Raw genomic sequence first — 16,281 nt, 5'->3', positions numbered from 1 at the left:
TTCTAATCGATGATGCGGCGTGAATTGCGCATACGGTGTTCTCACCCGGCTCGAATCGTACACATTCACCCGAAAGTTCGGCTTCGTCGATAAGGTGAAGCCGTCAATTTCCGCGTCGGCACGGATGATGAGCGTTGAATTGGTGACTTGTCTTCGTCCCTAGAGTAATTGATTTGTGTGCATTTTTTCTAGAACATCCNCCTGCCACGAAATCGGTTGGAGTCCGCGCGTTCAAGTCTATGAAATTCTGCGTGCGCCTCTGATGTACTTGCTATTGACAACCCTCTCCCCGATAGCACTCTTCATATAGCAAGCAGTACCAGACATGGAGATATCTACACATCCGGGTAGAGCGTCGCACTTGTTAATACAATCTGCGATGCGGTTGGTGGGGACATCTACTGAAGCCATGTCATGTCCAGCGCGATCCATGTAGCACTCAATCATGAATACTGCACCACTCTTGGCAGTAAATGTCATGCCATCTGACTTCGGGCATGTAGGATTCGTGGGCTGAGCAATGATAGAGGACGAAGTGGAAGGGGCAGAGTATGTGGTGGATGAGGATGATGTAGAGGCGACCGTAGTCACCAATGTAGACACCGCGGACGACGTTGACTGACTGAGTATGCTAGGCGAAGTCGAAGTGCTGGCAGAGGACGTCGTATCCGTGCTTGAAGCAGAAGGTCTAGAAGCGAGCGAGCTCGAAGACGGCGATCCTTGCCCAGCAAGGGCGAGAATCTTGACGGCCGCTGCTTCAGCGGCAACCTGCACTGTAGCCTGCAAGTTTCCGGTGGGGAGATCGGGATGCATGGACGCGTCGACAACAAAAAGATTGTCTGTGCCATAAACCTTGAGGTTGAGATCAACCACCGAAGTTCCATTGTTGACCCGCCCATCATCGGTACCCATTTTTGCTGTCGCCACCCAATGACTGCCACCAGTGTAGACCTTAGAAAGTGTTGCTCCAGTGTCGGTCGAGGGACCAGCGTAGATGAGCGTTGAGTTGGGCTTGCGGGTCTGGACAAGCAGATTGTCAATGAAAGAAGCGATGGCATACTTGTCTTCGGCGGTGTTCAGGTAAGGATCGACGGTGTACACAGTGTTGCCGTTCGTATCGATACCGAGAGTTCCACTCGAGGTGATGCCATGAGTGAGGTAGAGCTTCATTGACACATAGTTCTGGCCGCTTGCATAGCATGTACCCTGGAAGAAGCGGACGCTACCATCAGATGTGGTATTAGAAGACCACAAGGTGAAACGCTGATAACCTTGAGTCAAGATGCCACTACCATGGCTGTAAGGGTCGGTGACATTCGATGAAGGCTTGACGAAGTATGCAGTCTCGAGAAAGTCGACGGGCTCGGTGGTGTTGAAATTCAGCGTGACAATGACATGGTCTTTAATGCCTTGTCCGACAGGAAGGTTGATCCAGTCAGAGCTGGCCGGAAGAGTGACATTTGTTGTAGCTTTGCTTCCAGCAACAGTCTGGAGTTGGTCGTTGGGCCCGATGCCGCTGTTGAACAAGATACGAGGGGTGGAAAACACACCAGATGCAAGAATTACTCTTCCGTCGCGATTGAGGCTGATGATCTGACGCTGGCCATTGACTTCGACCTCGACGCCGGTCACGGTAGATCTGTCTCTCACAGCACGAATGACTTTGGTGTGGAGCTGTAGTTTGAAGTTGGGCAGTGCTTGGGCGAGCGGAAGATAGGTCAGAACAGGACCGGCAACAAGACCATCCTTGACGTTGTAAGGAGCATGGCTGTAGACATTCTGCTTGCTGTTTGGCTCCAAGATAGCATCTACAGAAGTGTAGCCCTGGCCGTCGAAAAAGTGTGCGAATGCATTGTAGGATGTCTGATCGTAGCGTATGCCGTCCGCCGATGGGCTCGTAGTACCAGGATTGCGGGAGTGGACTTTGGCTGCAGCATCGGCGACGTCGGCCCACTTCCAGCCGACAGGCCACTTGTCGTCAAAGTCAAGGTTCTGAGGGGGAATGTAGGCTAGCTGGTTGACCATGGTACCACCACCCAAGATACATCCTGCATTGCCAGGGGTGTCTGTGCAGTACTCGCTCTTGTCGGCGAAGCTGTTCTTGATGTAGTGTCGGACACCGGGGACGTCGTATTGAGCGAGGGTGTTGTTCCAAGATACAGTAGATCGTCCTCCGGAAGCGTAGGTTGATGCATTACCACGTTCAAGCAGTATTACACTGGCCCCGGATTCAGCGATTCTCTCGGCGACAATGATACCGGCAGGGCCAGCTCCGGCAATGACATAGTCCCAAGACTGGGATCCGCCTTGCACCGCTGCTCCAAGAGCAAGAAATAATGAAATGGATAGAAGACGAGACATGGGTGTTCAAAGCATGAAAAGGGAAGGTTTGCAGGCGAGAAGATCAGATAACATGGGCAGGGACACAGTGTTATATACCGGTGTGGGAGCTTGATTCAGGTCGTAGACAGCTGGGGTTGCAATCGACCGAGCCCGCGGCCGGTCGGATCCATTGTCCTACCTCAAGGCGCAAATGTGGCTGTTGATCTAGCCACTCTAGTGAAGGTGTTCGGAGCTTCCAATGAGGCTCAGGGGGATTGCTGGAAGCTCAAGCTGTATCCCTCGAGGATGTGCCGAGCTAGAAAACCATCGTCCCCAGGCTCCGGCGTACCTGAACCATCACGATGAAGTAAAAAATGACTGACCTGTTGCAGGCTTGCGTCAGTACATCAATTATTGGATATAGTTCCTAGTGGGCAGATAGAGTCGGGGTTCAAGCTCATGTCCAAGAGTGCTTGGTCGGTTCGGCTTCCAAGTCTAGTCTCGGCAAGCGTCGGAATCTTATCAGATCAGGAGATGAAAATTTTCCGTTTAGAGTTTGGGGACCTCGTATAGATCAGCAGATTGATAATGATAAAGTCTCATCAAAGAGTCTCGTCGCTCTGACTCGGTGTCTAGCATGCACGGCTTGGTCATGTGTGTCATGTTGCTTTAAGGATGAGCAGCTTGATGCGTCACAATGAGCACGCAAAGCATTGATTATTATCAATAATCTTGACATTCGTTTGAGATACAATCTTCTATCTGCGACAACAGATAAGCGTCGTCTAGGCCATCTGAGCCTTTGCCTTGGGCGGAGAAGGCATTGCAGAGTCCACGCGCTCAATTGGTTGTCCAATTTGACCAAGTCCGAGGTCTCTTGCAAAGATGTCTGCCGCCTTCTCACCCACAAGCAGCGCCGTGTTGTTTGTGTTGGCGCCGACGTTGCCTGGACATATCGAGAGATCACACAGCTTCAAGCCGGTAACACCGTAGACGTTCAAGTCAGCGTCAACTACACCTCCCTTCTCGCGAGGAGCCATACGACACGTTCCGAGCGAGTGCCAGGTTGTGTTCACATTGTTGCGCACATGCTCCTCGATGGCCTTGTCATCTTCAGCACTGTACTCAATCTCTGGGAGGTTGTTGCGGTCTTCCTGCGATGAGAACTTCGCAGCGGGACCATCTTGACATGCGGCCTTGCTGCCCTCAGGGAACTTGGGGTGTCCCATATCAAGTTCGCCGGCGTATGCGTCGGTCCTGCGATAAACTTCGCGCTGCTTCTTGTATGCCCAGATCTGCTTCTGTACATCGGCCTCTGCCTTGAAGAAACCAGTGTTGAAGCTTGCAGGTGTCGAGACGTCCTTTGAAGTGATGTGAATGTCTCCGCGTGAGTAAGGGTAGGCAGTGTATGCACCCATCGTGCAATACTGCTGTGGTACACCATCCTCGCGCTGAGGCAAGACTTTCTGGTCACCGAGGAAGGTTTGTACAACTCCAGTCAACATAACAGGACGAGTTGGGCGGTCCTTGAAGTCTTTGTCCCAGTGCTCCTTGAAATTCGGGCCCATGGCTTCGATCTCTTTGTCTGTGGGTCTGATCTTGGAGCAGGCGTCAATGGCATTCCATCCAAGCATTGGGTCATTGTTCTGAATTGCTTCGCCGAAGTCCTTGCGACCGCTGAGGAAGCAGTCGATCGTCTCCTCTGGCTTCAGCGAAGTCTTGTAGGGGTAAAGTACGAGATGATGATCCTGGTAGTTCTCTCCGACATCTGGGATGTCGCTGACAACGGGGATATCCAGCTTCTCCAAGACTTCCTTACTTCCTACCCCAGATCTCTCAAGAACGGATGGTGTTCCGAGCGCTCCGGAGGACACTACGACCATCTTCTTTGCCTTGACCTGGAAAGGACCGGTTGCATTGACCATGCCGACAGGCTGAGTAGAGGGTGTTGGGATGTATTCGACACCATTGGCACGCTTGTTATCGTCGAACAGTACTCTTGTAACCTTGCTCTCCAGCAGCAAGTGTAAGTTGGGGTAGTCTCCTGATTGCATCAGGGGGTGAATGTAGGTGTGTGCGGCGTCCTGGCGTTTGCCCTCCGGAGAGATGTATTTGGCCCATTTCTACCTTCGAGTCAGCAACTTGTAAGGGCCTGTTGAAGCGCGAAAGACTTACAGAAAATACGCCAACTCCTTTGAGTCCTCTGATATCTTTGTGTAGATCTTGTGCGTCGGCACAGACCTCATGCCCGGTCGCGATAGCACCCTTGAGTAAGTCTTCTGCTGCATCTTCTTGGAAGTATGTGCCATGTGAGACATGCACTGGTCCATCGTGTCCGTGTAGCGATTGATCGATATCTGGATCTGTGAGGTGGTATGTTTCGAGCTGAAATGGTCAGTCCAAAGTTTTCGAACATAATGTTGGATCACCAGCTTACCCTCTTCATCAACGGCAACAAGTCCTTCGCACTCCATCCTTCGGTCTCCCAGTCGTCAAAGTCTACTCCCTGTGCACGAGTGTACATCATGAAGTTGATTGAGCTTCCTCCTCCGAGAATACCACCGCATGGGACAATGGCTTTACGACCGTTGATAGCTTCCTCGGCGTTTGCCTCGTAGAACAATGCTGTCTGAGATCCTGGAGCCAAGTGCACCAAGTACATGGCAGGGTTCACGACGGTGGGGTCATTGTAGTTGTTCTTGCCACCTTCAACGAGAAGAATCGAAAGACCAGGATCTGCTCTGGCTAGACGACCTGCTGCGACACAGGCTGCAGTACCTCCACTACTATATGTCAGTACACTGTTCAACTCTTTTCTCAGAGACACCTACCCAGCAAAGATGACATCGTATTCGCGACCCTCAACGTGTGTGGTCATCGTGAGATGCTGATATGGATAAATCGGGGGGTATAAGTTGAAACAAGTGAGAAGGATCTATGAGTCTTCAGAGCGCGCACATCCCTGCATGTATATACATACATGGCTGTAGTAGTGCCTGACCCCTCTTTCAGGACGTTCTCTAAGTACACAGCCGAGGGACGATAGGTGATTGGGTGCCTGGATGGGCAGCGGATCAGTCCCGCATAATGCGGGCACAAAGTCAGATGTGAAGCTACGAAAGTCAAACGAAAGACAAATTCGGTGCAAGGGAGAGAAAACAGTCCAATTCGCAGCGTACTGGTCCCCTTCGGAAGAGGGAGGGCCAGAACCTTGATGGCTTTCCGGGCGCTGGTGCGGGGTTAGCCTTTGAAATTGCGGGGATGGTATCGCACGTCCTTAGCTGACCTGACACATGACCTGGAAAGACGTTGCCTCCTTGACAGTTTTTAGGCAGGAAGCATACTAAGTATTAGCGACAATGAGTTGCCTATAGCATCGGGAGTATTACCAGCGGATTAGGGCGCGATTGGTAGAATCTGGCCTCGAAGCCCAGAGTGTCGTAAATACATATCCATGTGTCTATATAAGAGAGGGAAGGAAGAAAGGAAAGAACAAATCGTGTTCAAGCGTGCCGGCTTGCTGTCCAAGGGCCCTTTCCGTCTCTGAAAATCTCGGTCTCCGTTCCGCCGCAGATGTCTTGGTAGGGCAACCATTCGTCGACATCGTTCCTCACGCCGCCTTTCCATTCATCACTAGATCGCCACTCTCTACCACCTGCAACTGCCAGAGTTGTCAGGGGAGTGTCCATGTACTGATCCAAAAGGACGCGAGCGTATGGTTGGAACCAGATCTTGTCCCATACTGATCGTCTCAAGCTTTTCATACCATCGCGGTGCGCGTTGTGGTGGATGATTGCTGGCGTGTGACCAGTAGGTATGTTGGTGAATAGCGGCACTTGGGACCAGTTCCTGACCTCAATGCCGTCGGTACCGTTGCTGTAAAGAGGCACAGCCGTCTTCACAATGTCCTGAGCGAGGATGAGTTTGCTGTCTGATTTATCAATGCCACGCTTGTAGTTGAAGAAGTCAAGCCAGGGCTGATTGTCGAAGTTGACCCATTCAGTGTCATCTTCGGAAAATACAGTAGGCAAGGATATCGAGCCTTCATAGTCGAGGCCGATACCAAACTCCATGCTACGAGTCATGTTTCTGACAGCTTCAAGATCATCCTCGCGAACCAAGCCTCGTCGTGGGTCGTCACTGCGAAGGTTGTGCTGGCGTTCGATCCAGCCCATATCCCTTTGTCGCACGACCTCGCGGTAGACTTCTTGGTCACCAAAGATAGAGCCAAAGATATTTTGGTCACTGCCGAAATTGGGATCCTTGTTTGCACGAATCAATGCTTCAGTAAAAAGCTGACGCATTGCCCCGGCGGTGCCTACGACAACTCCTGAGTTGAGGTAGCGTGGACGGAACTTGAGGTATGGATTACGGTCGCCGACATCTGTATCGGTGTTTGAGCCGAAGACGTGTTCGGGGAGAGTCGATTCAGGAACAGCATAACAAGGTGGTGCGTCTGCAGCCCAAGGCCAGCATCGCTTTTGTGCTGAAAAGACAATCTTTTGCTCGATTTTGTTAGTGGTTGCAACGTGATGGCCCAATTCGCGACGAATGCGCTCGTTCGCCCGTTTATTGATATCGAAATAACGTTGGATGAGGGTCTCGGGCCTTAGCTGGAACCATGTGTCGTAGCCGTCAGTCATGATGACCAGATCATCGTCTTGCTCCGGTACAAGGCTTTCGAGATATTCGGAGACGCCGCTGATCTTTGCAATGTGCGAACCACCAGAGACCAGGTGCTCATCGTTGAATGTCTTGCCCCAGTTGAGGACCTTTGGAGAGGGGTAGCCCAGTATGGCAGCTCCAACAACGGCCTTGCAAAGATTCTCATCCTTGGCTGACGCTGGTATCAGAAGGTGTACGTTGCCGGGCGATGTTTGAGGCACTAATGAGGGCGACGTGGCTGGAGTAGCCTGTCGTGGGTCAGTCACTGAAGGCAGGTGGATTGAAGAAATGATTCGACATACCCCTGTGAAAAGCACGAACATGATGGCCGAGAATATAAAGGATGCGATGATGACTGGCAAACGTGCTGCTCTTGCTCGTGTGCTTCCGTACGTGCGTAGACGATTGTATGCTGGTTGTTGCGCCCAGCGAGGCGACTGTGGGAGGAGGTGCTCATACTCGTACTTCTTTTCGTACATTGTATTGTAGCCCTTCATGTTGAGAGAGTGTGATAGTCGACTGGACCGGCCAAATCGATATAGGTATGTGTAGAGAGAGTGTGGGATAAGGCGGTAGCAATGTCGAGAGCAGGCGAGCGCGCCCGAGCAGCTATAAGGTCCTCATGGCAGTTGAATTCGTCGTCGATGGCGTCTTTTTTTGGTTGCCAGGGGGTTCAAGCCAGGAGCTCCTATCTCGTACGCTTCCAACGTCCTGGGCACCCGTTCCAACGTCTGAGACCGGAAATGCCATTGTCCACGTGTATTGCCGGACAGAGCCGTCTGTTGGGTATCAACCTGAGTCATCGTAGATTGGTGCTGCTACCAGATAGAGCGAGTGCTGCAGGGAGACAAGATGGTGGTGTTCATGCGTCGTGCTGGCGTAAACACAAAGGTCGATTGACGAAGCTCGCTGCCTTGGCCCTTGTCACGACGACGCCATCCCGCAAAGTCTCGTCGACTCTCGATTCCCCCCTTCACGCCAAGCTTCGGTACCTCGAAAGACACTATTGATCACCGAGTCACGTCTCACCTCCTAGAAATCCTTGTCAGCATGAAATGAGATCCACCAATTATTGGACGCGTGTGAGCGACGAGATCGATTTGTGGGATCCCTGGGTGCATATCGATGCCGTGTAGCATCTCGACAACATAATCCACCTCGAAGTCCCTGAATGCGGAGGTTGGCTATCAACGGACTTTCTTCAAGCGTACTAGAGTATGCAGTATCTGCGAAAGAAACAGCATCCATCAGCGGTAGTTATGGTACAGACGAGACAACGCGATGCAGCCGACGATGGCACGAAGCTCGGAGCCGGCATATCGCTCGCCGTTGATTCACGATGACCGTTCTTGCCGTACTCGCCGTAGCACCCTTCTTTCGGCGGCCAAAGCGACTTCCCGTTGTCGCTGATGTCGTTGCTATTGCCTTGGACTCATGACGAGCTTTCTCTGAGCATGTTCTGCGTGATAAGGGCAGAAGAGAACGAATTACACAGCCTTGCTCACGTGCGACACGGCTGAGCTGATCAAAGAGGCCACTTCGATACTGTTTTCAGGGCACAAAGGAATATCCGGAAAGCAGGCGCACAGGTCATGGAATACTGCCGCGAGAACATGGCCCATACCGGCACATTGCACGCTCGTAAAGTACCAATTGTCACCAATCATTTTGCCTTATGGGAAGCCTTGAGCTGCTAAACACTTCTGGGGTGAAGAGGTTTCTTTTTCACAGATGTATCAACACGAGCTTCAAGGATATTTAACATCGCTATCGTGGAGAAGGACAGCAAAAACACGACATTTTTCCCAATTATCTTACAGTTTAGCCTTCGCTTTGCCAACTTCCTTGACCAGAATACCAACTTCGCCATTCTTCTTCCTACCCTTGAGCACCCGTCTCAATATCTTCCCCGACGGCGACTTCGGAATAACATCCACAAACTCCACCTCGCTCAACCATTTATACCGAATCTTCTTCTCCTTAACATACTCCAACAACTTCTTCCCTACTTCCTGTTCTCTATCCTGAAACTCGGCTTTCACAACTACAAAAGCCTTTGGCACTTCTCCGGCCATGGCGTCAGGAATACCAAGGACGGCGACATCTTCAACGGCAGAGTGGCCGAGGAGTAGGTCTTCCAGTTCTGCAGGAGCGACGGCGTGGCCGTTGACTTTTATCATTTCCTTGATTCTGTCGGTGATGGTTAGGAGGCCTTGAGCGTCTATGCTGCCTTGGTCGCCGGTGTGGAGGTAGCCTTCTTTGTCGTAGGTGTCGGCTGTGGCTTTGCTGTTGTTCAGGTAGCCCATTGTGATTTGAGGACCTCGGGCGAGAATCTCGCCTGGTTCGTTGATGCCGGCTTCTGTGCCGTCTTCTTTGATGATCTTGACCGAGGTCGAAGGCACGATTTGCCCCACCGCATGAGCATATTTGTAGGAGTAGTGAGAAGGTGGGTGACCAGTGATGCATGAGCAAGACTCTGTCATGCCATAGCCTTGCTTGAAGCCAGTGTTTGGAAACTTCTTTTGCAGAAGCTGCAGGATCTCTTCGCTCAGAGGAGCGGCGCCCGAACTAAAGCGCTCGATGTGGGAGAGATCGTGCCTATCAACTTCCGGATCGCGAACGAGCCTGATGAGAAGAGGCGGTACGAGAAGCAGTTCTTTGATCTTGTACTTGATAACGGTGGAGAGCATAGTCGGCATCGAGAATGAAGGTAGCATGATAACTTGCGCGTTCAACAAAATTGGCAGGTGCAGGATGTGCACCAAGCCGGTAATGTGGAAGAGAGGCAGAACAGCGAGGACTCGTTCGAGTTTCGGAGTGATCTGAATCATCTGAAGACATTGTGCAATAACCTATTTCTCATCAGTGGTTGTCTAGACTGCAAGTTGGATTGCTGCCTACATTCTGGTGCGATATCATGACCTTGTTTGATGTCAGCTCGTTCCATCACACCTCAAATAGAGAGCTACTTACAGCCTTTGGCAGTCCCGTCGTGCCCGAACTAAAGCTCAAGAAAGCACAAACATTCTTGTTACCCTTTTCCTGAACACCCTTCCACGCTGGCACCTGCTCACCACTACTCGCTCCCTCAATCAACTCCTCCACATTCCTGAACCCCTCCTGCTTCCCCTCAAGCAAGAAAATACTATCCCTAGAGATACCCACCGACTTTGCAGCTTCGAGCGCAACATCCAATCTCTCAGGATGCGTCATCAAAAATTTCGCCCCAGAAGTTTTTAATGCATAACTCATTTCCTCTACACCATAAGCAGGACTAGCACCACTAACTATACCCCCAGCTCTAAGGATGGCAAACATGGCTACAGGATACCAGATTGAGTTCTGCGAGAACAAGATCACTGTATCTCCCGGCTTGAAGTGTTGGTTCTTGATAAGAGAAGTGGAAAGAGCTGTAGCTTTTGTCTTGACATCGAGATAGGACAACGAGCGACCTGTACTAGCATCCAGATATCCAGAGAGTGGTGAAGGCAGAGGGTTTTGAGAAAGAGGGCTGTGAGAAGATTCAAAGAAGAAGGACCAGATTGATTCTTTGGGCGGGAGATCAATTGGAGGGTGAGGTGATTCAAAAGGCATTGTGCTTCGAATTGTATATTGTTGACAGCCCAGTCCGCAAAGTCGATTTGTTATTGAATCTGGAGATGAGAGATCTTCGGTGTAATAATGATAATCGACTGGAGTCCTTGTCGTTGCAGCCTCGGGAGGAGTGTTCTCACGGTGCGGAGAAGGAGGATCAACGTGGGATGCGGGGTACTATGTAGACAACCATCGACATACATCACCACTGCGTGCCACCGAGGCTTGTCTGGTGATGTGCTGGAGTGAGCCAAATGGAGCCTGTGGAGCACGTCGCTGTATGTACGAGTATGCATGGCGCCGCCGCGAAACGGAGATAAGCTCTTTTTCTTTCTGCAGTGGAATAGTAATCATACATCATCTTTTGTCTATCTTCTATCGCAGGACCGGTCTATAAAACACATGAGCTCTAATCTTTCTCACGCTCTGTGCTCACTCGATGTACTCATCCTCTTGCCAGCGTGCAAGCTCATCTCCAGATTCTCGTCTTGCAGCTCCTGCATCAGAATAGGCTGAGCTTTCCTCACTGGTGAAATCTCGAACAAGCGATCCATCTTGTCCAACGGCACAGACTTTGTTTCGGGAAGGAGGTACCAGACGAAGAAGAATGACAACGTCGACATACCGGCGAAGAAGAAGTACATTCCGCATCCGTCAGGCCCCATACTTGAAATCATATCAGGGGTGAAGCGGGCGATGATGAAAGTCCAGAGCCAGTTTGACATTGAAGCAGAGACTTGCCCCACGTTGCGGGTTGCGGTCGTGAACATCTCGGAGTTAATGACCCAGGGAGTGCCGTTCCAGGAAGGGATGTAGGAGGTGGTCCAAAGGTAGATCATGACGATGGTAGCAATGCCTTGAGAAGACAAGTGATCGGACGGTGCTGCGCTACTGCTGCGGCTGGTGTTTGACGTGATGAGAGCACCGATGATGTACATGCATGAGGCTCCGGCGATAGAGCCGTAGACAAGGAGTTGACGGCGACCCCACTTATCGACAAGGACGGTAAGCCACAACACGGTCATCACAGTCTTCAAGATACCGAAGATACCAGTCATGAGATCGACAGTGTAGTCGCTGTTAATGCCCATCGTCCTGAAAATAGTCGGAGAGTAGTAGTTCTGGATCAAATGTCAGATGGGTCAGGACACGAATCACAACAGGAGCGGTACTTACGATAGCATTGATACCAGAGAAGTTTTGCAACACAAACAGCATGTGACCAAGGAAGAGGCGCCACAGAATCTTCCTATCGGTGAGGGCAAGCTTGATTGGTTGGAAGAAGCCTTTGGGTATCTGATCGTTCGCAGCCTCCATCATCTCAACCTCCTCGATGATATACTGGTCAGTGGGTTCGAGATTACGGATCCAGCAGAGGTTCTTGATCGCTTGCTCGCGGCGTCCCTTGCTGAAAAGCCAGCGCGGTGTCTCCTTGAGCATGATACTGCCAATCAGGACCAGTCCGGCAGGCACAAGCTGGATGGCGAACGGTACCGTGAACTGCATTTTACCCTCAAGAGCCGAAGCGTCCGAATCTGATACGCCGAACACGATCCAGAAGCCGACAAGTCCACCGGTCTGCCAGCCTAGTTCGTACAAGCCGACAAGTCTACCTCGAATGGCGGGTGGGGCGATCTCAGACAAGAAGATTGGGACCTGTATAAAGCTGTGTTAGCAATGCCGTACCTTCACAATGCTCTCCAGAACGATGTGCGAGTGTCCAGGGTACTGCCTCGATGCAGAGACAACAATTGTTTCTTGCGACATGATAAGAGAGACACAGGCGATATCACGAAAAGCCAGAAGGGGAGGAAGCGACTTACCACCATGGTACAACCGCCTACACCGAACCCGGAGATGACTCGACCAGCATACATAGGACCTAGGGTGTGGCTTGGGCTCAAGGTGATGCCCGCGCCGACGATGAAAACGGTGATGAAAATCCAGATACTCGCTCTTCTACCAAGGAAGTACGAGGTCGTGTATGCAAAGATTGAGCCAAAGAAAGCACCGGCCTGGAACAGAGAGACGATGTTGGCTGAAATGAAACTAGCCTTAGAGTCGCTCAATCGATCAAGACCATAATACTCTTGGAACGACGGAAGCGCGACTGTAGTGCCAATGAAAGACGTAGTGTAACCAATCATACAAGAAGAGAACGCCGCGACCACAGCTGAGAGGTAGACACGCCAGTTGTAGACGCATGGCGGCGTAGGCCTGTCTTCGATTTTGGCAAGAACACCCATATTTGCAGATTTGGGGGGAGGAAGTTGCAAAGACAGGGACGAGGGACAGCGCTCTTTTGAGATACCCTCTAAAACTTCTTCTCGGGTCGCCATCCTTCTTCACATCCGACGTCAAGGCCGGTTCACCGTGCTATGGCACTGTCCGATTTCTGACCAGAGGTGGTGAATGATCGACATCCGAATTCTCACCCACTTCGCGGAGGTGTGCGGGTCTGACCAACCAGATTTTTCACGATTCTGACTCGAAACCCCACAGACCAAGGGGCAGATTGTGGATTCGTAACACGACGTCTCTGGAGTTATGGAGATACTCCGTGGGGATCAATTACCTGTTCAACACATTTGATTCGAGGGCAAGAAACGTGCAGGCATGTGTGTTCAACAGCATGACGCGAATTTCGCTTGCCGTGAGTTGCTTCCGAGACCAGATACCGGGCCGAACAGCCGGTCGCTATACAAGGGCGCATTATTATCGCAAAACAGACCTACGTCGACTGAATGCGTCATGTTGTCGCCCACCTCTGCAAGGACACCATGGTCTGCCATTGGGCATGAGACAGCGATAAACCAGCTTACCTGTGACTTCGTCCGATGCGACAGGAGGACTGTGATGGACTCGAGTAGGCGCGCTGCTTGCTTCTGCGTCGCGTCGCCTCCCTCCTACGCTGTGGACCTGACTTGCCTATAGTCTGAACTCTTTCTGAATGACCAACGCCATGAGACGTCCGTGTCGAGTCGCAAAGTCGTATCGAAGTCGTCGCGGAAACATCGGCTCGAGCACTGAGCATATCAAAGCAGGCCGCCCAACCAAACGCAAGGTTCGGTCAGCATTGACAATCCCTCAACGTCGAGATATGAGGTCGTTGTGGGTCTTTCGATTGTCGGAGGCACGACTGCGAGTCCGGAGCGCAATTGTTGTGGGAGAAAAGCTGCGGGGAGGGAGCTGGGAAGCAGTCACGGCAGTTTGGAGCTTTATATAGGAAGGAATGTTTCCGTGCTGGGCTTGGCTGCATCTTGCACCTCGGCTGTGAGAGCGTGAGCGGAGAACCCTTACACTCCATCTCATTCTCACTACTTCGGTTTGCGTTACCAACCTCGAACACACAATGGCATATGTGAGGGCACGATACGATGCGGTACTGCGGCGCATGAGATATTACAGACCAGCGCAGCTGAATTCGATCCAATTCACAATTATGAACACCACGACCCTCCAAAGTCTTCAAGAGTGATATCAGCATGAGAATGATGAATTGTGGTGATCCGGAGAACTCCTTCACTTGGAGAAGCAGTATGTGGATCTCGTTATCCATCTTGACAGGTTGATATTGTTTTGAATTGAACACCGAGAAACCAGCACGCTCAGGCATACCAAGAAATATCTACTTTGATTGCTTGCCCACATCTCAATTCAGCATCTCCGCTCAGGACCCACTCCCATTCATTCAAACCCGCCTGGCGAATTTCTTGTTTGCCATTTTCTTCGTCTTGCCGCTGATATGTCTCACTCCGGGTTTCGGTACGTGAGCGTTCTGCGGCTCGTACGCTTGAACGATTCCTTCATCATCGAACCTTGCAAAAGCAGCGACTCTTTGCTCCAGCTCCATGATCTCGTACAAGTCCATCAACTTACAGTACTCCCCGCCATCAATCTGGCCCACGTCGTCGAAGAACTTCTCGTATCTGTTCACAAAGTGTGGACGGGCGAGGTCGGCATAACATTTGTCCCCAAGGTCCAGATCTCCATTGGTCTTCATCATAAGGGGCATACCAGCCCACGCGGTTCCCGGAGCGCCTCTCCATTGCAGGTTAGCAGCGGTAGTGATGCTAACAAACTCCTGGCAACGCTCATGAGAGAGTCGTACCTCTTTGAGCGTGAACAAAGGTATAGCAACAAGACCCATATTCGTCATCCAGAGCACGATCATGTACCGCCATTTTGCGCCGATAGGCCCGCACGAGCGTGTTTGGTTTACGGTTAGGTCGAATGGGTGTATATCGAGATCTACCATAGGATAGCTATCGACTGCCTTGATGATTCTGCCTGGCCATAAGTTATCGAGCTTTACATCCAGAGCTCGTATAGCATATTTTTTGACCTGCCTGCCGCTTGCCTTCTCATATACAACTCGCGCTTCAATCTTGACGCCATTGACAGATTGTAGCTGTGCACGCACTTCGAGAGCAGGGTTGAGGCCTGCAATGCGGATTGATCTCCGAACGGGTGAACCGTCTCCTTGTGTTTCGGCGATTGGCACAGTCTGTATCTCGGTTGTCTTTGAGGTGGCCATCTTTTGCCGGGAATGTTGTGAGAGACTTGATTCAACAAGCCGTACGCGATGCGGCAAGGATATAACATCTGGTCATGTTCTTTGTGTCTTCTGGTTGATCTTAATCCGGAAAACAGATACAGGATTGAGTGGGCTAGAGTGTTTCCTTTGTCTTTACGGACATAGACAAAGAGAGATTCTCGACATCATCTGAGCATGATGTGGGGGGTACTCACCTTTGTTGGCATGCCTTTGACAACGACACATCTTGGATGGACATGCGTGTCGCTTTGTACGCGGAGCCCTTCGAGTGTGTAGATGTTCAAGGCACAATGCTCTCCATGGCTGTAGCCACATCATCGAGATTCGTAATTCCATCGATTGCTACGTCCACGAGATCTGACTGTACCTTCCCGCATCTTCTCGCATGATGTCTGGACCAGATATGGCAGATGGTGTCTTCGAGGATTTACTTGTGGCTTTGCGACTCTGAGCCGACCTAAGGGGGTTGCTTGAGTTGGAGATCATGTCAGCGGCAGACCAAGTACAAGTCCTCGGCACCTTTCTCTCTCCAAAGCCAAATGCAACTTCCGTCCGTCCAGTCCCTATTACTCGGAATGAATCGGGGCGTGGAAGAACGGCTCTCCGCGAGGTGACGGAAATGATCCCCGCAGTGTGGGGGATGCGCGCTTTCTCCACCCGTGTGGTCAGCGAGCAAAAACACCGACGACTTCACTCTCCAACTTGACGCATAAATTTGATCATGTTTTCGTGAGACTCTGTGAGGACGAATAGTGAAGACAAGGGACAGCAGAGCCTTTAAGAGCAGCGTACCTGATTTTCCAGCTCAACCTGGACGTTGGGTCATGTCCTCGGCATGGCATTTCATGAAACAAAGCAAGCCCGGTTTGACACGCGTAACGTAGCTACCTCTGTGTACCTCTTGGACGAGCGAATAGTAACGCGCCAGGTCAACTCAGAGTTCCAATGATTGGACGAGGTACACACAACGGTCACTGCCATTGGACGCGGGGCAAAGGTTAGATGGTGGCAGCTGCTGATACAAGAGTGACTTGTGATCGACCCCGCACCTCTCCGTAGCCTTGTAGGAAGGAGCCATAGACAGAGTGACTTTCCTTCATCAGCAGGCGGTTCTTCCTCTTTCTGTTTCCAAGGTTTATCAC

The 16,281-nt window shown here is 51.3% G+C and overlaps 7 protein-coding genes across 7 annotated transcripts; all 7 read right to left on the bottom strand.

The window, feature by feature from the left end:
• Positions 1-237: 237 nt before the first annotated feature.
• On the bottom strand, positions 238-2,361 carry AUEXF2481DRAFT_1464 (cellobiose dehydrogenase; the record flags this gene model as incomplete). Its single annotated transcript, XM_013492325.1, has 1 exon — positions 238-2,361. One exon carries the CDS (start codon positions 2,359-2,361, stop codon positions 238-240), a length of 2,124 nt encoding a protein of 707 aa, XP_013347779.1.
• A 746-nt stretch (positions 2,362-3,107) lies between these two features.
• On the bottom strand, positions 3,108-5,200 carry AUEXF2481DRAFT_1463 (alcohol oxidase; the record flags this gene model as incomplete). The annotated part of the gene is made up of 4 exons (XM_013492324.1): positions 3,108-4,445; positions 4,498-4,707; positions 4,760-5,105; positions 5,154-5,200. The coding sequence occupies 4 exons, from the start codon at positions 5,198-5,200 to the stop codon at positions 3,108-3,110; spliced, it is 1,941 nt and encodes a 646-aa protein (XP_013347778.1).
• A 625-nt stretch (positions 5,201-5,825) lies between these two features.
• Positions 5,826-7,484, bottom strand: AUEXF2481DRAFT_1462 (uncharacterized protein; the record flags this gene model as incomplete). Its single annotated transcript, XM_013492323.1, has 2 exons — positions 5,826-7,235; positions 7,290-7,484. The coding sequence occupies 2 exons, from the start codon at positions 7,482-7,484 to the stop codon at positions 5,826-5,828; spliced, it is 1,605 nt and encodes a 534-aa protein (XP_013347777.1).
• A 1,239-nt stretch (positions 7,485-8,723) lies between these two features.
• On the bottom strand, positions 8,724-10,833 carry AUEXF2481DRAFT_35930 (uncharacterized protein). The gene is made up of 3 exons (XM_013492322.1): positions 9,961-10,833; positions 9,889-9,909; positions 8,724-9,839 (listed from the first exon to the last, which is right to left on the bottom strand). Exons 1-3 carry the CDS (start codon positions 10,579-10,581, stop codon positions 8,802-8,804), a joined length of 1,680 nt encoding a protein of 559 aa, XP_013347776.1. The 5' UTR covers positions 10,582-10,833; the 3' UTR covers positions 8,724-8,801.
• A 167-nt stretch (positions 10,834-11,000) lies between these two features.
• AUEXF2481DRAFT_1460 (uncharacterized protein) lies at positions 11,001-12,827 on the bottom strand (the record flags this gene model as incomplete). Its single annotated transcript, XM_013492321.1, has 3 exons — positions 11,001-11,702; positions 11,758-12,237; positions 12,405-12,827. 3 exons carry the CDS (start codon positions 12,825-12,827, stop codon positions 11,001-11,003), a joined length of 1,605 nt encoding a protein of 534 aa, XP_013347775.1.
• Positions 12,828-13,223: 396 nt separating this feature from the next.
• Positions 13,224-14,335, bottom strand: AUEXF2481DRAFT_208787 (uncharacterized protein). Its single transcript, XM_013492320.1, has 2 exons — positions 13,404-14,335; positions 13,224-13,278 (listed from the first exon to the last, which is right to left on the bottom strand). Exon 1 carries the CDS (start codon positions 14,195-14,197, stop codon positions 13,652-13,654), a length of 546 nt encoding a protein of 181 aa, XP_013347774.1. The 5' UTR covers positions 14,198-14,335; the 3' UTR covers positions 13,224-13,278; positions 13,404-13,651.
• AUEXF2481DRAFT_1459 (uncharacterized protein) lies at positions 14,273-15,118 on the bottom strand (the record flags this gene model as incomplete). Its single annotated transcript, XM_013492319.1, has 1 exon — positions 14,273-15,118. The coding sequence occupies one exon, from the start codon at positions 15,116-15,118 to the stop codon at positions 14,273-14,275; it is 846 nt and encodes a 281-aa protein (XP_013347773.1).
• Between the last annotated feature and the right edge of the window lie 1,163 nt (positions 15,119-16,281).

The sequence above is a fragment of the Aureobasidium subglaciale genome, assembly GCF_000721755.1.
Source record: "Aureobasidium subglaciale EXF-2481 unplaced genomic scaffold scaffold_1, whole genome shotgun sequence".
NCBI lineage: Eukaryota > Fungi > Ascomycota > Dothideomycetes > Dothideales > Saccotheciaceae > Aureobasidium > Aureobasidium subglaciale.
The sequence above is the reverse complement of the archived record's forward strand: the minus strand, read 5'-3'. Positions and strand labels throughout refer to the sequence as shown.